Consider the following 23,317-nt stretch of genomic DNA (forward strand, 5'->3'; position numbering starts at 1 on the left):
TGTGGCTCTTTGACAATGTACATTGGCAAATTCTGGCTCCTTCTCACGCTCAGGTTGGCCACCCCTGCACTTGTTTAAGGACTTTAGACACAGCCATGAAAACTGGACAGCCCAAGCTTCGCAGCAGGAATGCAGACAGAAGAGTTGCATGAAAGCTTCTTTTGCTTCACTCAGAAGTCTCTCACTTTGCCTGCAAACTCCTACAAAGTTTTTTCCTGCATCTGAGACACCTCAGCCTGTTGCCACAAAGTAAAGCAGTCTAGCTCTGTGCTAGGTGAGAATCAAGGCAGCCAGCTGATTGGCCTTTCAGGAAGCAAACTGGAAAAGAAAAATAAGCCACTTGCTAATCCCTGACAACAGAAAAAACAAAACACTTTCAACTCTATTCCACCAACCTGTGGTTTGGGATGGGTTAGAAGTCCACACCATCCCCTCAACAAACACTCACTGCATTTGCAAAGCAAATGGCCTCCTGCCCTGCAAAAACTGAGTAGCAAGAATGGCTAGTGAAGCCATTAAATGCAAGGGCCTGTCATCGCAGAAACATCCCCCATGACACTGGCAAGCAGAGGTTGACTGGACCCCAGAAGCCTGGAATCAAACAGCTCAGCGAGATGTGCAGTATAAAAAGAGTTACAAAGCCCCTCAAGGCTACAGTTAAACTTCTGAGCTTGCAATCAATGTAGAATGATTTAACCATGTGCTCGGCTAAACTCAGCTCAAGATGAAAGGATGTTTTCGAACCTAGGTCCCTCCAGTGTCCTGGTCCACAGTCTGGGGGACACGGAAGATGGTGATTCAAAGGAACACGGTGGGTATGTGGCTGAGCAGCTCTGTCTACACTTCAGTGGTTTGCAGCCTGTGTGAAATCCCATTGCCGGGGAATCCCCCAATTTGGCCAAAGTAGTAACATTGGTGTCACTGGTTGGCAAGATTCTCTCAGTCTCCGTGCATAGGATCAGGACTAAGACAGGAAACTCACCGGACCCGGGGCAATAACCCAATGCAAGCGCAGCTCAAGGCAACAAGTCTACAAGCTGCAGAGTCCCTGAGCAGCGTGGATTCCTGGTGGTTAGAACAGTCAGATGTCTCAGCAAGAAACAGGCCTTCCAACCCCAAGAGAAGCCAAAGCCTTGCTGTGGCACATCACAGAGAAAAGCTAATGGCTTGTGCCACCACTGGTCCTGAATGGTTACGGTGCCATGGATCCACCAGAGAGACCATCCCATCCTCCCATCAGCACATGACCCTTTAAGCGCTGAAGCCACAGCGCTGCTTCCTCTGGCAGGGTGGATTTTGCAGAGATACAGGGTTGCTACCAGGAGGCGTTTCATAGAAGAAGCTTAGGGTTAGTTTCTGATCGGATGTACCAGGAAAGCTGGTGTATGGGTTTGTTCCTGATGCTGCTACAGAGAGACATGCACACAAGCAGTCACAGGGCCGAGTTGCCTACAGTAGGATCTCCAGCTAGACCTGCTAAGAGAGAGGGAAACTTACACCACTGACACAGGGACACTACCAAGCCTGAGGCACCCAGAAACTACCTGAAATGAACAGATTGCTCCCTGGATTTCTGAAGAATCAGCACCCCCTCTCCTTGCTCAAGAAAGGAGAGAAGGTGGCGGGAGCTCTCTCTCTGCCTCTTCTCTGGATGATCCCTTACCTAGACCAGCCTCTTCCAGTCCCTCTGCTCCAATTACACAAACAGCCCCCGAGTTTGCAAGAATCCTGCTTGGGCACAGGGGCCCTGTGTAGTTCAAAGGCTCGTCTGCCCCAGAACAGAGCAGAAGGGGACAAGGGAAAGTGCTACATGCCTGCACATCTTTGACCAAGCCACCGGCAGCTGCTGTCTGGAAGACTTAACGTTAAGCCATTCACCCACACGCAGTCCCCAGAGCTCACCGTCCATCCCCTCTGGCATTCACTCAGGAATAGGCTCATTCTTGCTTCCTCCCCTCCTCCACTCTCCTCTAACTCAAAGCTCCAATCCTCTCTACAATGTCATTACAATACATGGAAATTGCATCTTTTCTTTGGGCTGCCTGGCTATTTCAGATCACTCGGTGGCTGTTTCTCGTCTGATGTATTGTCTGCACTAGTCTGAGCCATCTCATGTGTCCAAACAGGCACCTCTTCTCCTCAATGAGCCTGATTCATTACAAACCAGGGCAGACACAACAATCGCACGAAATGTGGCCAGGATGCTGCTGCAGGTGGGAAACAACAGAAGCAGGCCAAAGATCCAGCAACTAAGAGAAATACCCCTACTAAGGCTGGGCTCATCTTTCTTCCACAAAAACCCATTAGCTTCTTTCTGAGTCTCTCCGTGGCATTGGCTGCTCCTTATGCTCTCTTGCTGTCTCACACGTGAGCACCTTCTTCTGTCCCTCCTTTGAGGCCTTGCAAACCAACTCCCTGCTACATCTCTTCGCGTTCCGATTCCACAAGCCGCGTCACCCGAGAGGCCGGTGTGTCCTGCTCTTGCTCTGCTGCTGGCTGCCGTCCACAGAGCTGTGCAGACTTTTTGGAGGCCTAGGGCAAAATCTGAAACAGAGGCCCCCCATGCTTCCAAAAATTTTACCCCGAGGGGAGGCTGACAGGGGGAGTGGGAGAAGACTGGAGAGTGACCTTGCACTGCACTCGTCCCGCAGCGGCGGCTCCTGTCCCGTGGGGCTGGGCCCGGCTCCCCACTCCAGGCATGGTGACCTGGTCCATGGGGTCCCAGTACTACTCAGGTTTGGCCCAGCCTCTCTCCATCATGACAGAGCAGCAGTCAGGCCAAATCTGCATGGCACTGTGTCCTCATGCACCAGATTGCAACCCCACTCCATTTGGAAGCCTTCTGAAACAAGGGGCCTGGAGGAAACTGTCCCTTCCCTGCTCCCCAGCAGCCCTGGCCTTCCACACAGCCCCCATGCCTGGAATCCTCTTGCAGACTTCTTCCAGAATCCAATTAGCTGCAGCCCCCTGCTCAGAGAAGTGTTAACATGCTTCAGTTTGTTCTTGTGGTTCTCAGGCTCCCTGAGGGAAGACATCCCCAACAGGGTAGCAGAGAGAGCAGTGCAGATCACTAAAGGATCTGCAAACCCACACGTCTGAGCCCAACTTGTCCGCAAGAGGGGCACTGTCAGAAAACAGAACACTCCGAAATAAGTCCAAAAAAGTCAAGATCCTTTTAAACTACACCCTGCACGCACACTCAATGCCGGTGTCTTGAATTAAGCCTTTTACAGGTGCATGAGTGACAACCTCCCATGCACTGGGCATCTGCATTTTCCCAAAAGCATCAGAAGTCTTACTAACAAAAGTGGATCTCCTCGATCCACCTGTAACAGTGCTTTGAGCCATACCGATGAAAAGCACTAGAGAAGAGCTAGGAATGATTATGACAGTATAGACATGACCTAAATAAAGCTAGGATACATTTTTCAAATTTTCAAGATTGACAAAAAAAGTGTCATGGAAGAAGTCATCAGTTTTTGACCAATGCTAAATCTAACCATGTTTCAGTGGTGTCCCTAAACCTTAGTCCTGTCATAGACATATCCAAGGCTTTGCCTGGGTCATAGAATATGAATAAGGTCTTATCTACATTACAAAATGCAACTGTGTTGTAGCCAGGCCAGAGACAGCCACATTGTAACAGAGAACCCTGGCACAGCTGTAAACCTAAGGCAGAAGAGGCTTTTAGTATCCAAGTACCTCACCTATTTGTGCCGCTGGACTAAAAAGTTGTCTGACTCCCCAAGTTTTGCTAGTCTGAATGTATATTCATTGGACACTTGACATGTACAAAACTGAGCAGCAAGGAAGTAGCTCTTTCAGCAGAACTAAAAAAAAGGCACATTTGAGCCTGCTTCCACCAACCCTCCTGGAAAATAACACTGGAAAGTCCAGAGTCAAGTAATTGTAGAAATGTGGGGCTGGAAGGGACCTTGGGAGGTCATCTAGTCCAGCCCCCTGGACTGAGGCAGGACCAAGTAAACCCAGACCAGCCCTGACAGATGTTTGTCCAACCAACCTGGTCTTAAAAAGTTACTGTGAAGCCAGCTCCTAGCTACCTATAGCTCTAGTTTAGCCAACAAGAAATTTACTTTATTGTTTAAACACTAACCACTCAAGCTCTTCCGGAAGATCACCAAGCCAACACTGCAACAGCACAGAAGCTGGCTTACAATCCCATAGCTCACCCCTACTTAGCTCTATGTAGGATCCTTATGAATTGATCATTTCAATTACATGCCTTATCAGGACAGCTCAGTGAGAAAATCTCCCTGTACATGATACTGTTGCGAGGGCACCGGGGGAGGAGAGGGGGGAGCTTCCTGGTCAGACAGTTGGGTCAACTGGCTGCAATATTAAACCATTACAATTATTCTCGAAGTCCTCAGCCAGGACCGCTAGTCAGGGGCAGCTCTATGTATTTTGCCACCCAAAGCACAGCAGTCAAGCAGCTTTCGGCGAAATGCCTGCGGGAGGTCCGCCAGTCCCACGCCTTCGGCGTACCTGCCGCCAAATTGCTGCCAAAACCATGGGACCGGCGGACCTCCCGCAGGCATGCCGCCGAAGGAAGCCTGACTGCCGCCCTCATTGCGATCAGCAGGCCGCCCCGCACGGCTTGCAGTCCCAGGCACACGCTTGCTGCGCTGGTGCTTGGAGCCACCCCTGCCACTAGTTAAAACTGCTTTTCTCTGCATCAAAAATATACAGCATTTTAAAAGTACCTTGATTCCTTGTGAGGCAAGACTGGTAAAGGCATGAAAGCCTTAAAGCTACTGAAACAAACAACATGATGGGAATCAACAGGCGAGGTTAAGAGGTTCAATGGCTCACTGTTTAAGGAAGAACAGCTGATGGGGGTCACACTCCAGCACTTGTGCTTAAGAGGGAAGTTAGCTGAATTCCAAAAGGGTTCCTTTTGTGACAGGGAGCAGCTGGATGGAGGTTGGCAGCCCGCATGCCCAGCACTAGATGACATTCAGGATGGGATTCTTTCTTGCCTTGCATCCTGAATAGTCAGTCTTTTATGTCACCATTCTACTCCAGTACTTGTGCTAACGACGCCACAAGTTGCAGGGCTGTGGAGGATCAGGCCCAGCGAGTGGAGTGACATGCACCACGTGCTTGGAGTTTGACCAGCAGTCCTGGCACACATTCTTACAGAAGGGGTGTGTGCGCACATGTGCGCACACACTTCATTACAGCTGGGATCTTGGACACAGAGCTGGTTTTTGTAGATCTGACAGTGGCAGCTGTGCAGTTACTTTTAGGGATCTCACTCAAAGCAATAGCAGGATTTAGAAAGGAGATGCTGAATCCATGGCACCTCATTTTTCCATCACCAAGGAAATCCCTCATTTCTAGAGTCCAATACCTTTGTGAGACTGGAGATTATTTAAGACAAGCTCCAGAATACACACAGCCTCTTTAGAAAGGATTGATCCTGCTTTGAGCAGGGGGTTGGACTAGATGACCTCCTGAGGTCTCTTCCAACCCTGATATTCTATGATTCTGATTTAGCTCAGTTCACACGAGTTCTCCGTGAGCCACACACTGGCATCACTCCGGGCTGGGTACAGCCTATACACAGAAGGCAGATCACACCCTCTCAAAGCACAAGACCAAGGGGACATTGAATGAAATGTAAAAAAGCCTTTCCTGTTCAGTTTTGAATTTGGCCTCTTTCCATTATGCATGACTCAATGCCACAAGGTGATACTGAAGCCAAGAGCCTAGTAGGCTTCAGAAAGGGATTAGACATTTATATGGGCAACAAGAACGTGCAGTTATTCTAGTTTAGCTATCCAGCTTTGGAAGGGACAAACCTTCCTGTGTCAGGGCTTAAGCCAGCTTCTACCTATAGGGATCAGGGTGAAATTTTCGTAGTGCAGGTTATCCCATAACTGTCTCCTTACGGGGTTTCTTGCATCTTCCTTTGGTCACTGTGGGTGGCAAAGCACCGGTCTGACCCAGCGTGGCAATTCCTAGGTTCCCTGGAGGGCAGCATGTGGCTAAGTTTGCCAGTGACTGCTCAGCAGAACAAAGAGTACTTAGTCCCCACACTTCAGGGCAGACAGCAGCGAACGCTGGCCAGACTCAACATCTATTCCGTGGGATGAAGAGCACTGCTGCATCCCCCAAGCAGAACCAGAACCACCATGGACCAGACCCCCAAGAGGCGCAGCTATTACTCAGATACCCTTCCCCATCTGTCCACTCTGGCAGTCCCTGCTGGCCTTAAGCTCTCTGACTCCCGTGACCTATTCCTGGCACCTCTCCCTGCCCCAAATTCCCCATCTGAAAAAGCAGGGCGAGCACTAACCTTCACCTTGAAATGGCAATGAGAGGGTTCATGTTTGCAAAACACTCTGATGTCCTGGGATGGAGGAAGGGTCCTTTTATTACCATTATTTTCTGCTTGCAAAGTCATTTCAACTTTGTATTTATTGTTGGAAAATAGTCAGGCATTTTTAGAGCAGAGCAAGAGGCAAGGACTATTTAAGGAAACGTTCATGCTCTGGGCATCATCACTGGGACAGGAACGTGTACAAAAAGAGGGATTAAAAACACAGACTATTTCACACACCAGCGAAGCAGAAGGAAAATGCAGTGTCTCCAGCTCAGAACCCCCTTGCTTTGGGGAACACATGGGACTCTATTGCAATAGATTTAGTAGGACACAAAGAAGCCTGCCCTATAAAGAGAAATCAATAGCCATTAGAAAGGATGCACCATTTTATGTGTATGGAATTATTGGTTGTGTTACGGTAGGATCCAAGGTTCCCATTAGGATCAGGCCCCATTGTGCGGCTGGGCATCATATGCAAAATCCTCCTGCCTTGACACTGCAGTGGCTGCACTTAAACGCCTTGCCCTGAACTCCCGGTGAGGGAAGAGTGGGAGAAGACAGAGCTGGGAAAGGCTGGCTAGTAGCCGTCTATCCTAACATATCCCTCAGCAGTGGGCAGGCAGGGTTGCTAGGAGGGAAGGACAAAGCCTGGGATCTAAACCCAGCCAAGCACGGGCATGGAGAGGAGTCTGATGTCTGCTCTATGCCATGGGCAATCCTTCCCTGGAACGGCAGCTCCCGGACACGATTGTTTCGCAGCCGCCTTCATGATCTCCCAGGGCCAGTAGCTCCAGCCTGCCTTTCGGGCACTCTCCAACTGCACCAGCGCTGCAGGGCGTTTGCTCTGTGCAATTCCACCTCCAACCACGGACTGTCTGCATGTTTACCAGCCAGACACTGGCCTATAGATGGCAGGGACCATAAACCCATCCAGCCGGCTGTAATACCCCACAGCTCAACACACCAGCGCAGCCGACTGAGCCAAATCCAGTCTCGCTTCCTCATCAGCCTGACATATTTGACCCCCACAGCACTGGGCTTATTCCTCCAGGCAGTCTGAGCTAGCCCTAACTCCTGTGCCTTGGCGAGCCGGATGGAGGAGGAGTTCAACGTGATCCTGCGTGGCACTGACTCTGCAGGGCCCAACACAAAGGCAAAGGGGGCACAAGGGACCCAGAGCAGTGAAATCTGGTCAGGTCCTGCCCTTGTCAGTATTTTGACTGTATTTTGGTGTTAAAGAAAAGAAATCCAGGAACGGATGGCCTGATTTACACCTGCAGCTGCTCTAGCTTTCAGTGGAAGTCGGGGTTGCTCAGCACCTCTGGAAAACAATCAAGCCCTTAGTGTGGAAGCCAGTTATCAGTGCTGGTTGGATGCTACCAAACAATCCCCATGCCTGGTGAGCAGCAGCAGGAGATGGGAGCTTTTAAGTGGATTTCTCCTTCCCTCAGACAAGGAAAACTGAGGTTTAGCACATTTTAAGCTGGGATTTCTCAATAGGGGATAAAAAAGGAAGATTTTCTTATCCAGCCAGCCAATGCATTTCACAGCAGTCATTTGTGGGACTCCTGCCGGGAACAGGTTTGCAACTGAACATGAGGCACAGTAACAGGTCAGTGCCGCACCCAGTGGGTGCTCCCCACTCCCTCATTCAGGGTGCAACACTTGCATGTGTGTCATTTCCATCACGCCAGCGTCTAACAAACATGACCTTCTACATGTATGCAGGAGAAGACACGACAGTGTGAGCGCCCTGGGGCGGACTCTGCACCTGCGCCTGCTTTTAGAGGCTACCTAGAATCTTGATCCTATGTCCCATCTCTCACCAACTCCAATAAAAATATAACCGGAGACGCACCTTGTGGCCAGTGCTGCATTTTCAGCAACACTCTGGGCTTATTTTTAAATCATTGTTACTACAAACACTTAACACCCTCCTCCCGCCATCTCTGCGGCGCCCACTGTAGTTGCTGAGCCCCTCAGCATCACCCACACCACAGACAAGCTTACAGGTGCCACAGATTGATGGTTCTTGTCTAGTTGCCCATACAGCCATGTTCTTTTGGAGTATCTCTTACAGGGGGTTAAGGGGAGTCGCATGCTACTGCCAATGACATGCCCTGGCTCTCCGGAGTTTAAACGCACTGGTTTTTCTCTAGCTCAAGAGTTTCAGATGGCTGCAGAGCCAGTTACACAAGAACCGTTCTTGGAATCAGGAAGCTGGGGATTGGAAGTGGAGTGTTCCTTGCAGACCAGCGTTTACTGCCTTGTAACCTTGGCCGGCTCTCACTAAACGGCTGTGTTCTCTCGCACTCTTGCAAAAAAGGAAGTTGTTTTTTATCTGACTTGTCTCCCCCATGGGCTTGAGTGCTCCCTGTACTTCCTTCTCCTGGCTTTAAGGAGCTCGGCTGCTACCTCCACCATCAAAAACCAGCCTTTTGTGGACCGAGTGCAGCTGGAGCAGAAACGCTAGAACTGAAACGTTTCCTAAAAGCCAGCCTGAGAGATGGGTGCTGCTGCTGAATGCCTCGTCCCGGAATCGGAGCACGATCAGCTGCTGAGACGAAGCGCAAGGGGAAAACGTCTTGGACACAGGATCCAAACCTTCAGAGGCTTTCCAGCTCAAAGCCAACACCTGGAATTGCAGCCCAGGCAGTCTATAGCACGGACCACACGACCGCCCCAAGCAGCATTCGTTCCAATAGCACAGAGCACGGGGTGAGCAGAGCCTTCCAGACAGCAAGAGGGGAAGGAAGCATTTATGGCTACTGCTGAGAACCCAGGATCAGCTGAATAGTCACAGTGCCCTCACCTCAACCTGCAGATGTCGCTAACAATCAATGGATGTGCCCTCGAGAGAGGGTGCAAGTCTCACCACCGCCAGCAGAGGGCAGCCCTCGGCCTGCTTGGTACAGCTCAGTACTGCATCCATCCCTTCTGCTGACTGAGGAAGCCCAAGTCTTAACCCTCTCCCATGTAGCAGCGGCCACCCTTCTCCTAGGTGCCTCATTCTCACTTCCCTTCTCCAGCCAGCAAACACCCCTTCCCCCAGCCACGGATGCAGCTCGTGGACACCATCACCAGCCAGTAGGTGCAGGGAGAGACGGGGATGGTGGGCCGGAGGACGATACAGAGCCCCAATTCCTGAACGCTAGGTAGCCCATCTCTGAAGGCAGCCAGAGGAAGGGAAGAGGCAGGAAGCCGCACACAGTGAAGGACGAAATGCTCAGAGAGGACTGATTGCAAACTCCTTGGAGTGGGGCCCTTTCCCAGCACAGTGGGGTCTCAATCCTGTCCGGGGGCTCTGGGTGCTGCTCTAATACAGGCCATCCTCAACTAGCAACATGTCCTGCAAGCCCCTAATCTCTGTCTGGTGGGAGAGTGCAGCCTGAGTTAACCTTTGCACGCCTCAGCCCAGTCACTCAAAGCAAAGCCAGGAGGTTTCAGGAAGTTATCCCAGTCTTTGGGGGGACTTGGGCTACAGAGGGGGGCACACCCACAGGCCGGAGGAGCTCTGCCATCGGGCACAGCGGGTTTCATACAAGGAAGGTGAACAAACCTCAGGAAGTCAGTGATGTGCAGGGGGAGCAGGCAGAGAAGTAGATGCTCTCACTGCCTGACTAGGCCTTGCAGGCCAGCAGCAGGATCCTGTGCTTGACTCACTCTTTCACAAATGAGGCTCTTTGAGGTCTTGGACAAGTTCAAGAGGTGTGAGCCAGGCCCAGGCTGGTCTTACAGTGTGCAAGACCCCCAGGGGCCAGTAACTAGGGTGCTGACCCCCAGGCAATCAGCTGCCCCTCCCCTAGCAGCAACTTTGCCTAGAGCGACTGCCGCTGGGCTCTGTTAGAAGCATGAGGCAGCCCTCACCAAGAGGTAACAACTGGGATTCAGCCAGGAAGGAGTCTCCTCACTGGCTGCCATGAAGATACCTCGGTAAGCTGGAGTCTCTCCTGAGTCTGTGAACCTGGGTCTCTGAGGCAGCCTTGGCAGAGCCATGGTCAATGCATCTGGGGAGAACAGTGATTGCAGAGAATGTCAACCACCGGCAGCCCCTCCCAGGACCTCTGGGCCAAAACCTCTGATTGGGCCAGAGTGATTCTTTAAGTCTGGAGGGAGTGCCAAGACCTGTGCAACAAGGCAGATCCCTGACCTGCCAAGACAGACCCTGGCTTTTTCCTGGCTAGGAAGTTACACACATCATGACTCAGACTTCTGTTTTCAATATCCGAAAGGGCCAATCATGCAGAGGTGAGGCTTGAAGCATGCAGAGCTGCAGACGCCAGCCCAGACCCATTTGGCCATGCAGTGTTCTGGAACAACTCGGAGGTAGTGGACAGACCGAGCCTATTCCTCAGTTTTGAATAGATATGTCCAAAGTTTGAGATTTGTTCTGTGCTTTCTGAATACTGATGCAATTATTTTCCCTCCTTTCCTGGTTTAAACCAAGTTCAAGGCAGTATTTACCAGCACCTTGTCCTATGGCTTTTTCCCCAGGAAATTTCCAACCCTGCTTGTGGGGCTCGGGCTGCAGGGCTAAACATAGCAGCGTAGATGTTTCAACTTGCACCCAAGTCCCGGCTTAGAGACCCTCCCCAGCTCCCAGGCGTCAGAGCCCAGGCTCCAGCCCAAGCAGGAATGTCTACATAGCTATTTTTATCGCCACAGTCCGAGTCAATTGAGCTAGGCTCGGAGAGGTTTTCTCTGCAGCATAGAGACACACACACACACACACACACACACACACACACACACACCCATCTGCCTGGGCACCAAGCGCTTTACATGCAACTTGTCCCCCTCCCCAGGAGCCCACCCAGCAGTGGGGCACTACCATCTCTCTCCATTCAGACAATGGGGCCATCACTGGGCACCTCCGAGAAGAATTAGCCATGAACTCACAGGAGGACATGGGTCAGAATTTCCCTCCTCACTTTCCCCGAGGCCATTAAGGCTTTAAACACAAAGTTTCCTTCGCTCCTTCCCTTCTCCTCAGCTTTCGTGTTGTGGCTGTGGAGCGCCAGGCCAAAGAGGCGATGGAGTTCAGAAGAGAGGCCAGGTTTGTGGTCCCTTAGCTGCCTGGGTGCTAAAGGCTGAGTTCCAAGGCCTTGGCCCTGAAGCCAGGAAGGCCCCATCTCTGGCTCTCACGAGCAGCTGGCTTTGAAATTCGGTGGGAATGCAGGTGCCAGGGGAGGGCCACCCAACCCCCTTGAGGAACCTTGGTCCAATTCCACAGGGGCTTTTGGAGATCATCCTCCACAACATACTGGTAAGGAAATCAAGACACGCAACCAGGAGGTGATGTATCCAAAGCCACACAGCAAGTCCATGATGGAGCAAAGCAAGAGAGAGACACCCAGTTCCTGCTCTAATTGCTCAGCCACACCTTGCAATAAGGTGGGAGAATCCTACATCCGGGGGGTAGGGGGGTGAGGGGGCTGTGTGGACACCAAAAGCACGGCACGGGGCAGCAACTGAGTTAACCAGCATCCTAGAATTTCCACCATCTGCCAGGAGGCAGAGATGCTGATGAATTGCCAAGTCACTTATGCCTTCAGGGCAGGGTTGCAAATTTCCAAAGATCTGTTTATGCACTTCTGCAGCAGCTAAGAATTCACTATGGCCCCAGGCCACCTCAGTAACTAATTGTCATTTCCAGGTGATTACGGCATCCATCCTGCCAGGACAGTAACATGCCCTGGAGAAACAGCACTAAAGCCATGGGAACTCTGGGCCAGGAATCAACCCTTATGACCCTTAGCTTATGCTCTGTACGTCTTTGCCACGGCAGTAGTAGAGTCGGGGGATGAGAGGGGCAGCCAGCACTTCACTGGTGTAGGAGAACTTCTCAGTGCACATGAGTTCAGAGACAACAACCCCACTCAGCCTCCACAGTCCTTCAGGAAGAGAAATGGAAGCAGGAGAGGGCAGGTCCCCTGCCAGCAGTCTGAGGGCTTGTCTACATCAGAAAGTTGCAGCGCTGGTGAGGGAGTTACAGCGCTGCAACTTTGAAGGTGTACACATCTGCAGGGCATCACCAGCGCTGCAACTCCCTGTTTGCAGCGCTGGCCGTACTCCCGTTTTGTCTCGGGTGTAGAGGATCCAGCGCTGGTGATCCAGCGCTGGTAATCCAATGTAAACACTTACCAGCGCTTTTCTTGACCTCCGTGGAAGGAGGAAGCCTCTGGTAATCAAGCTGATCTCCTTCCCCGGTTTGCTCTCTAGTTCCCGGAACCCCGAGCAAGCAGGTAAGGAGAACCGCTTGCTCGGCGGTTCGGGGAACGAGAGAGCAAACCGGGAAAGGAGACCAGCTTTGCCGCGGTTTGCTCTCTCGTTCCCGGAGCCACCCTGCAAACCGCAGGGAAGGAGAACCGCTTGCTCGGCGGTTCGGGGAACGAGAGAGCAAACCGGGAAAGGAGACCAGCGTCGCCGCGGTTTGCTCTCTCGTTCCCGGAACCCCGAGCAAGCAGGTCTCCTTCCCTGCGGTTTGCAGGGTGGCTCCGGGAACGCGAGAGCAAACCGCGGCGAAGCTGGTCTCCTTTCCCGGTTTGCTCTCTCGTTCCCCGAACCGCCGAGCAAGCGGTTCTCCTTACCTGCTTGCTCGGGGTTCCGGGAACTAGAGAGCAAACCGGGGAAGGAGACCAGCTTCGCCGCGGTTTGCTCTCTCGTTCCCGGAACCCCGAGCAAGCAGGTCTCCTTCCCTGCGGTTTGCAGGGTGGCTCCGGGAACGCGAGAGCAAACCGCGGCGAAGCTGGTCTCCTTTCCCGGTTTGCTCTCTCGTTCCCGGAACCCCGAGCAAGCAGGTCTCCTTCCCTGCGGTTTGCAGGGTGGCTCCGGGAACGCGAGAGCAAACCGCGGCGAAGCTGGTCTCCTTCCCTGGTTTGCTCTCGCGTTCCCGGAACCCCCCTTGAAGCCGCCCAACAGCGCTGCAGTGTGGCCACATCTAACACCACTTGCAGCGCTGGTTGCTGTAAGTGTGGCCACTCTGCAGCGCTGGCCCTATACAGCTGTACTAATACAGCTGTAACAACCAGCGCTGCAAAATTTTAGATGTGGACATGGCCTGACAGCCAAGGGGGCAGGATCAAAGGGAGAACCTGCATCCTGCTGTTAAAAGCACAGCAAGCCTCCAGAGCTGCTCTCAGGCACCCTGTGCGCTGCCTCCCTCTGTGCACTGGTCCCTCTCCGGCTGCCGCTGAGCGCAGCCTGGCGTGTCTCTCTTGTTAGGAGAGCAGACTGGCTCTGGGTTTATTATTTGTAATTCCGCAAACAAGAGTCTAACAAAGCAGCTGCCACGTTCACAGCAAGAGCAGCTAAGCCAACTATTCCCCTGCCATTTCGCCAGCAACGGAGCTTTCCTCGTAGATCTTAGTGGGTATGTTCGAGGGGGAGCATGATCCAGTGAGAGGGCACTGCTCAGCAGCCAGGGGCTCTAGTCCCAGCTCTGCCTCCGACCTGCTGTGTGGCATTGGGGAAGTCCCCACCCCATACTGGGCCTCAGTTTCCCCTCCTAACCTTTGCCTGCCTTGGCTTGTTCGATTGTAAGCTCTCCGGGGCAGGGACTGTCTCTCGTTATGTACCCACAACGAAGCCCTGGTCTCACTTAGGGCCTCTGGGCACTACTGTAACACAGACAACACTGGCCCAGCATGTGAGGGGCTCCCTCAGCCTTGAGCCCCCTCCTCCCTGTTGCACGTGACAGTTGATTTGGCAGGGAGATCTGGCTAACGGGGGTAACAATCGCCAAACGGATGGATGAAGAGAGACACTGCCTTCAGCAGAGGGTCATGTGCCTGGGTAGCAGGAGCACACAGAGGACCCAGTGGCAGCCATCCTCACCCACCACCATGGCTCTCTCCTCCCTCAGCACAGCCAGTGGCAGCAGCCAGAAATTTGCTTTAATCCTGAACACACCTGGCCACATGCCCCCGTGGAATAAGGCCCGGCTGGCCTCACTGGAGTTACACTGCTGACTCAGTTGGCCCACTTGCTGCAGCATTCCCCCCCTCTTCAGGATCCACGGTGCCACAACCACCAGAAACACAGTGTCAGGGAAACCCTTAAGGGACCCTTTGCTCCTCAGTACTCATGTCCAGGGCGTCAGGAAAACCCCTTTATAGCTGGGGTTCCCCTCAAATATGACATTTAAAAGGCAGGACCTCAGATCCCCTCCTTCTCACCCACCCCCTTTATACAGGCACTGTTTCAATAAGCCTGAGCTGGCTGTTTGCAGGGGGAAAGTCAGCCAGGGACTCCAGGCATTGCCGGAAAGAGGAGCTCTGCTTCTGTATACAACATCTGCCAAGCCACTCTAGATCCCACATGGTAACTGACACGGAGCAAGACGAGGCCACACCACGGAAGGGTCACGGTCCCTTCTCAGCTGGGCAGGATCTGTGCCTGGGCTTGGAGATGTTCCCCAGCAGGACAAGTGGACTATATTGCAGTATGGCAGTTGCATTAAGGGTCTGTATTCTCCCTGTCCCATGCAGAAGCATGTTACCCCCAAGAGAGGAGGCACAAATCTCTGAACTAATTGCATGTAGATATCCACTGCTTGGACAAGCCAGGTCCCTGATGGGGGTGGGGGGAGGACAACAACACTCGGAGGATATACTTACAATATGGAGAAAGACAAGGGGGGTAAGGGAATATCTTGAGCTCTGTGTGATTCAAAAGCTTGTCTCTCTCCCCCAACAGATCTTTTGTTGGAGCAACATATTCCCTCACCTGCCTCATCTTCCTCCTTATCCTGGACTGACATGGCTACAACACCACTGCATACAAGATATGCAGGAAGGCTTTCACAACCTGAGAATTAAGCATACCACCAGCTGATGCCATCAGTCACCAAATCCAGTCTGAACTGAGTGCCACGTATTCAGAAAACACTGAAGAGGGAAGGATGAGGCTTAAACTAAGCCCCACATTTCCCAAGAACTGAAAGATCATCCAGATTAGGAAGGCAACAGCTGTTCGTGTACCTCAGAACCCATCAGTGTGTCGCTCTCATGGTCAGCGCAGCGCCCAGCAGCCCCCAAAGCAGAGCACCATCACTGCCCCAAGTCTGCTCAGCCAATTCTACCCTGAGGCTCTTGACTGACCAATTCCAGGCAAGTAGTCAGGGAATTTATGTCAGTTGGCTCCCACTTCAATTCCAGTTCTCCTGTCAAGTTCCTGCTTGTGTATGGGGCTGCTACCATCCCAGGGCAGGGATGTGGCCACCTCAGCAGAAGAACTTAACACAAAGATACTTCTCTTCCCCACCCACATCCGTGTTCAGTCCAAGGCTAGTCACACTGTTAACTAGACTTGGAAGGATTTGATTTTTTTAATTGGTAAATGTCAATTTCACCATACACATGCAAGCCAGTGGGAAAATATATGCATCAATAATCAACATGTACAGCTAGGTGAAGAAAGAAAAATGCTGTTTGAAAAGTTGGTAATGTTTGATTGAAGGCTCTTTACTTTGTATATTTTGACATGGAATGTTGACAATTTGTGTGTTAGCCATGAGAATGCTTCAGATGGCATTAAATTGTGATTGCCTCACCACCCCTTCATTTCCTGCAACTGTGCAAATTTAAAATCAATAAAAATGGAAAAAATGCCTAAAGCCCAGAAATTTGTGCAACTGTGTAAATTTAAAAATCAATAAACATTCTCTGGATTTTAAAGTATGAAAAGATCAATATCCTATTCTGCCATGCATAGTATTAACACCGAATACAATGAATACCTGAGATCTAGCTCTATATTAGTCATGCTAGTGATCATGACAGTTTTTCGCTCATTCCATCTAATAGTAAATAATAATAATAAATAATAATAATAATAATAATAGGAGATATACCTATCTCCTAGAACTGGAAGGGACCTTGAAAGTCATTGAGTCCAGCCCCCTGCCTTCACTAGCAGGACCAATTTTTGCCCCGGATCCGTAAGTGGCCCCCTCAAGGGCTGAACTCACAGCCCTGGGTTTCGCAGGTCAGCGCTCAAACCACTGAGCTATCCCTCCCCTCTAGGTACAATAGATAACTACACTTTGAGTACAGTCTTTCAACCAGTTGTGCACTGACCTCACAGAAATTTTATTTAGGCTACATACATTTCCCTAGTTTGCTTATGAGAACGTCATGCAGACCTGTGTCAAAAGCCTTACCAAAAATCAAGGTATAGCACATCTACTACTTCCCTGCTATCCAATAGGTCAGCTGTCCTATCAAAAGGAGGAAATTCAGTTACTTTGGCATGATTTGTTCTTGACAAATCCATGCTGAATATGCCTTATAACCCTATTATCCTCCAGGTGCTCACAAACTGATTGTTTGATAATTTGCTCTAGTATCTTTCCAGGAATTGAAGTTAGTACCTATCTTTAAAAAGTCAGCATGTTACCCTTCTCCAAGCTTCTGGGAGTTCTCCCATCCTTCAGGAGTTCTCAAAGATAATTGCTAATGGCTCCAAGGTTGCTTCAGTTAGTTCCTTATGACTAGAGAGAAACACACCTTAAAAACACGCTGCAGCCGGGGTAGAGTGCACACAGCATGTGGCGTAACCCAAGGGCAGGCCTAGAACAACACACAACCTGCTTCCTGCAGGGACCCCAGTGCCGCTGACAGCACACAACAGGAAGCCCTTATCAGGCTCATCAGTGTGAGGAGGGAATGCATGGAAGGGGATGGAAAACTCACAGCTACATAAACACTTGCACCACTGGCCGCACACTCTGCCCCGAGATCCAACCCACATTGAGCCAGAGCTCAGGCAGGAGGTTCCTGCCACGCTCACCCAGCCCAGGGGACAGCGACACAAACACTCATTAAAGTAGGGCTCAAAGGGGGTTTAGGGGACTCTTTATCCCCACCGCTGTTCAAGAGGCTCAACTCCTAGGTCTCCTGGGGCACATCCTGATCAAAGACCCATCCTGCCACTAAACACCCCACACTGATGGAGACAGGGCATCACTGTGGCGATTGCACCAGGCATCCTTCAACAGACATGTCGTACTCTAGACCTGCAGGGGGACAGGCAGTCCTGAGGCTCACACACGATGGGAGCATCAGGGCAGGCAGACAGGTACTGAGGATGCCAGGGGCCAGTGCAGGTGGAAAGTCCTTAGGAGGAAGTGGACACCCGGGTGGGAAGCCACAGACTGGGCAGAAGAAAAGCAAGAGTGAACACTGGGAAAGGGCATGGCCCATTGTGAAGCTAGGACATGTCTCAGACTGCCTGCAGCCACCTCGGATGCTAGTTCTCTGGACCCCATGAAAAGCCTAGTGCCAGGAGAAGGCTCAAAATGGGGGCTCCCTTCCCCCACTGCCCAAAGGAGATTTTATTGTATATGTTACACACACTGGTGTGTGGTTCTGAGGCAGACGCCCCGGGGACAGTTTGGGAGGCAGTTTCCTCATGGTTTGTCCCACAAAAACAGTGGAGCCAGCGTTCCCATGTTGTCCAGGTACCACCAGAGGTCAGGATGCTCCCAGCTCCCCTGAAGTGCTGGGACAGTGCATCAGCCTTTGCTCCAGCCAGTCTCACAGTTGCTGCACTGTGGCACCTGCCAGGAGCCGTTCCTGTGGAAAGCCGCACACGCACTGCCCGATCCTCACACCTGGTCACATAGCCTCCCCAGCACAAGGGCAGGCTGATCCTGGGTGATCATCATGCAGAGGATAAGGTGTATTCCAGTACAGAGGGTTTGCACAAGGCAAAGGCCGCGCATATATCCTCTGGAGAGAGGGGAAGGCTATGGGCAGAATTGCCACAGCTCCTGCACTGCATCCAAATGGGCCAGTGAAGGGTGGTGCTATGAGGTTTAGGATCAGGCTCAGCTGCTGACCCTCAAACTCCATGTAAGCACCCCACGGGCAGCAGCTGTGGCTGGATTCCCAGCAACAGCCAAGTGAACTCAGGCCCATGCAAGCAGAGCAAGTTTCACCCAGTGTGATTTCCATGCTCAGTTTGTCATTTACCACCAGCTCTTCCCACACCTCACACCATATCCTGCACCGGCGCTGTCCTGAATTCTCCACCTCTTTGCTCTGCTCAAAAGCCCCCGCCTCCAGTTCCAACTTCCATACCACAAAAACACAGTCAAAGTGGGCTACAACGTCCAAAACACAGCTCCCCTCTTCATCCAAACTGGGGCAAGAGTAAATCAATCAAATGCAGTTCCCCACTTTAACCTCCTCCCGGACTGCCTGAAATAGCATTAGGTGCTCAGAAAACTAGGTTACAGGTCCAGGTTGCATGGTGCTCAGATGCACCAGGCCTTCAGTCTAACCGACTAAGGCGCAGTGCCAAAGAGGAGCGTAATTAGGAGGGCAGTGTCTGCGTTTCTCTCCCAAGAAACAAACAGAGGAGCACGCTGACCCAGAGTCAGGAAAGCAACCTTAATTCTGAAATCAGGTCCTTTGCCTTTGGTCCCGTTTGGTCCCCACGCAGTGTCCTCACTCACCAGCCAAACAAAATGCCAACCCTGCTTTCTCACCCTTTACCTAATAAGTGTCCCCAGGCATCCAGATAACAGCCTAGAAATTGGAAACAAAATGAAGCTGTGTCACATGCTCGTCGCTGCACATCTAGCCGGATTTCTGCTACAATCCCCAGGGAGTGGGGATGTGAGAGTCACCAATAGTAAGGGTTGGACATGTGTGTGACAACCACCAAGATGGGAACACTCAGCCTGGAGCTGGGGTAAGGACGTTACATTTTAGGAAAAAAACCAAGTTCAGGAAAGGAGATCCCAAGCACAAGAGAATGCTCGGGAGTTGTTCAGCCCAGTGTTTCAGAGATAGCTCTCTGGCTAGGGGCTGAGTCCACTGCCCTGTTTCTTTAATCACAAGAATCCAGCAGACCCGGGACTAGTGGAGTCAGGCAGCTCTAGCTGGCTGGCCACAGTCTCGAGGTCAGTAGCAATCAAAAGTAATTATCTCCTGACTGTTTGGTAGCCTGCATGCTGTGGGGCCAGTTCCTAGTGACCACGTGTCCATACTAGCAATCTAAGCAGCAAGCCCAAGGACACACAAACAATGCAGAATGAAGCCATCTCTTCCCCATGTTCCCTGTGGACATAAAGCCCCCCAGGGTGAGGCACACCGGACTCTTATCTTCCCTGCTAGCCATGTTCTAAGTGTCAGGCAGCTGGGCTAAATGCACTGAAAAAAAGTGAAGTCTAAATAGCTATGAAAGATGCCACGTGTTTGGAAGAAGTGAAGTCAGCCAGTCAAAGCGCATCTCAGAAATCCAAGCCCAGTGTGGCAGCACTGGTCTCCTATATATCCCAACATGCCAAGGCAAACAAACATTCTCAATCCAAGAGAGTGCTCCGCCTGCTGAAAGAATTAACACGCACCAGTGCGGGGAGAGGGTGTTATTCAGATGCTCATATTAACAAGGAAGGAATGAAATGTAATAAAGCAAAACAAACAATGCAGACTCTGTTAGTGCTGAGATTCAAAGGGAGGCCAGGCCTCGCTTTACAGGAAACAACGACTCCCATTTCCCAACAAGAAACAGTGTGGAGCTTCATTAGTTCATTAGCATATGGAGAAAGTGCCAGCAGCCTGGTGAATGACCCAGCAGCATGTTTGATGAGATGCAATAAAATGGAGAAAAGAGAAAGTGTGGGGAAAACTTTGTACCCCAGCTAAATTAAAGTCTGCTTTACCAGTGTATAACCGTATGCTCCGCAACCCAGTTTACAAATGGATCTACGAAACTCATCAAAAACACAGAGCTTCTAAAATCTGCCCAGAAACATTCACACACAAGAAGCCTGAACATGTCAGCAGCAGAACACTGCCTGCTAATCTGTCAACGTGTCCAGCCCTGTTCAGAGTTGGGGAGCTGTGCACATGGCAGAGACAGGCTTCCACAGTCCTGCTCTCCAGGACTAAGGCTCAAAGGCAGCACACAAAGCAAGAACTGTGTAGGGAGAAGTTAGAAGAAACCACAAGTTCTCACTGACTGCCCTCCTCCTCCTCCTTCCCAGCAATTCAGTTCTGTATGATGCAAGCTTTGGCGCTGGCACCAAGACCTGCATGGAATTGCTCCTGGCCATCTGCACTGTTTAAAGATGGCAAGAGAAAACTCCTCATTCCCTTTCCTGCTCTCTGGATCTACAGAACCAGCTGCACCAAAACCCAGCTGCTATGCAGCCCCTTCTAAGACATGTCTGGGTTTTGTGCCCACTCTGCTGTTCAAGGGGGCATCTGCATTGAAGTGGCAGGAAATCTTGCAAACAGAAGCAACAGATGACGGACTCTCTCCACCGTATCAAGGAGTTGCAGCCATCATCCCCATTTCAAACCAAGCTATACCCACCCTAACCTCCCCCCATTTGAAAACCTGGCAAAACAGACCAGCCTTGCAGCACACCCAGAGTGTGCCACTGTACCAAGAGGGAAGTGAATTCCAAAGTCAAGGGGCCCACCCTTACTGAAAATGTTCTACTCACAATTAAACCACAGGAAACCAAGCCTGAAGTAGCCCTTAGGGCAGAGGAGCAGTTGCCGAGTAACCTCTAGGGTCCCTCAATAAGAAAGCAGCAGAATTACTCAATGACTCCATCTGCCCCATTAGAGCCACCATACATAGGGAAGGTAGCTAATCGCTCTAAAGGAAGGGATCACCAGGAGGGGAATCACTCCCAAATACCAACCACTGCATCTCCGAACCCCAGATTGACTGGAGTCCAAGAGACCTGAGGATCCAGGTCCTGACACAGCTGCCTTGCCACCACTTCATTAATAACAGGGGACTCAGGACAGAGCAATTTGTAGAGAGCTGGGAACCATCAAAAGGGTTCAATGAGGAAGGATCTTTAAGAGAAGCAGGCATCTCTCCCTCCTGAAAGGAGGTGTTGACAATGAGTGCCAATAATGGTCCCAACACCTTCCCAGTGATTTTCACCAGCCAGAAAGGACATTGAGCTAGGACTTGTGGTTTACATCCCAGTTCCACAGGGCCTCCAGAACCTCAGCAAGCAACCCTTGGCTGAAACTCAAACAGAAAAATTCCTTGTTTGGTCCTCAGCCAGAGACACAACTTCTCTCTGAGAGATAGACAGCTCTGTCCTCAAGCAATCTCCACAGCAAAGTATTTGGAGAACTGCTAATTGCAGGCAACCTTTAGCTCTATTACAGCTGCATATAGCCTGGATTAACCAGTTTGTACAGCGCAGAGCACTTCTAGAGATTGGAAATCTCCAGAGGCTGCAGCAGAGGAACCCCCTTCTTCACTTCCTGTACAACCCCAGGATGGAACTGCAAAGTCCTGTGTTCAGCCAGGCTTGGAGAGAGACTTCTGCAACTAGCACAAGAGCCTCTTCCCTCCTGCTTCACTGTCATAGGTCAGCACCACCTCACACTGGATGAACAGGTATTTAGCGGCTATGGTATGGATAGCAGCAGGGAAGAGAGGAAGATAATCCTAGCAAGCTGTGTACAGGCTCATTCCATTAGCTTAGGAGGGAAGACCAAGAAAATAGGTCCTTCGCCTCAGCCTCAAATCAAACAGCAACAGCAAATCAGTGCCAGGGTGTAACCTCACTTCCCTGCCCCCGTCCCACCACAGCAACAACTGGGTGACACGTGTGTCATGACAGTTACAGATCCTGAGTTAACCCCACAGTATCCTCCCACGTGTGGACAGAGAGCGATTGGCCTTGCAGATTCCAACCCAGGAGGATCGGGGATACTCAACTACAGTCTCTGCCGTGCTAGGGAGCAAACTCGCACTCAGCAGGCACTGCTAGGTATGGCAGAGTCCCTCCGCGTTACAGATCAGCTGCAGCAAACACCACCTTGCCACCTGACGGCCCCCTCGTATAAGCCAGCAGATGCCATCTGGGCTGAAGGCCCCCTACACAGTAGCAAGATCCGTCTCTGTCACTGCTGCAAAAGGAGCATGAATGGAAAAGTGGGCCCCTGCCAGCCAACCCCCCGGGACATGCGCCAGGAGAGGCCAAGTGGGGTCTGAGAGTACAAAGGAAGCGATGCTGGCACCCCCTGGAGCGAACTTCCCTTCGGTCCCCGGGCACACAACACGGCAGCCCAAATATGCTGCTCCCTGTGGCCTGGCTACACTATCGCCCCACGTCCCTTTCATCATATCCAGCCCGAGCCCCTGCCCGATCCACCCCCTCTCCTCCCCAAGGCCCAGCCTGACCCCCCGCCGACCCAGCCTGCGCCCCTGTCCTCTCCCCGCTGTGCTCCCCAGTCTGTACCGCCCGCCTGGTCCCCGCACCATCCTCCTGCACAGCCTGAGCCCCCAGCCCCTGCCTCTGCCCCCAGTCCCGCCCCTGCCCGGCCCGGCCCGGCCCGGCACCTGGGCGGCGGCCCCTCGCTCTCCCCCCGGCTCGGCGCCGTCATCCCCAGCGACTGGTTCCAGTCCCAGCGCCGGCCGCTCGCTCCCAATTCCCACCCAGCGGCCTCTCATTGGCTGCGAGGAGCCCGCCCCAGAGCGCACAACTTCCTCCGCATTCGCCCATTGGCTACTTCACGCCTCGTCCCCAGAACCCTCCCCGCGCTCAGGTGAGGGGCGGAGCCTGGCGGCGGCGCGTACCCCGAGACAAGGGCATCTGCTCTCCTCTGAGCCCCTCCCGGGCATCTTCCCGCTCCCCTTTCCCAGCCCCCCCCCGACAGGCAACTCCCCGCTGCCCCGTGCATCTCCTCCCTCCCCTCACAGCCCCCCGCCCTGGGCATCTGCCCCCTCCCCTTTCCCAGCCCCCCCCGACAGGCACCTCCCCGCTGCCCCGCGCATCTCCTCCCTCCCCTCACAGCCCCCCCCGCCCTGGGCATCTGCCCCCTCCCCTTTCCCAGCCCCCCCCGACAGGCACCTCCCCGCTGCCCTGCGCATCTCCTCCCTCCCCTCACAGCCCCCCCGCCCTGGGCATCTGCCCCCTCCCCTTTCCTAGCCCCCCCCCCCGACAGGCACCTCCCCGCTGCCCTGCGCATCTCCTCC

General features: G+C 52.3%; 1 protein-coding gene across 3 annotated transcripts in view; it reads right to left on the reverse strand.

Annotated features, from left to right (window-relative positions):
• The window catches only part of GRAMD2A (GRAM domain containing 2A), an 83,702-nt gene extending 60,951 nt beyond the window's left edge, over positions 1 to 22,751 (reverse strand). For all 3 annotated transcript variants that reach the window (XR_004002390.1, XM_030578258.1, XM_030578256.1), the window contains exon 1: positions 22,682 to 22,751. Coding sequence is in view for 2 of the 3 variants with exons in the window: in XM_030578258.1 (XP_030434118.1) it covers positions 22,682 to 22,725 (44 nt within the window). In the remaining variant the exon portion in view is untranslated. The remainder of the gene's footprint in view (positions 1 to 22,681) is intronic.
• Between the last annotated feature and the right edge of the window lie 566 nt (positions 22,752 to 23,317).

This window comes from Gopherus evgoodei, chromosome 10 (assembly GCF_007399415.2).
Source record: "Gopherus evgoodei ecotype Sinaloan lineage chromosome 10, rGopEvg1_v1.p, whole genome shotgun sequence".
In the NCBI taxonomy this organism is placed as follows: Eukaryota; Metazoa; Chordata; order Testudines; family Testudinidae; genus Gopherus; species Gopherus evgoodei.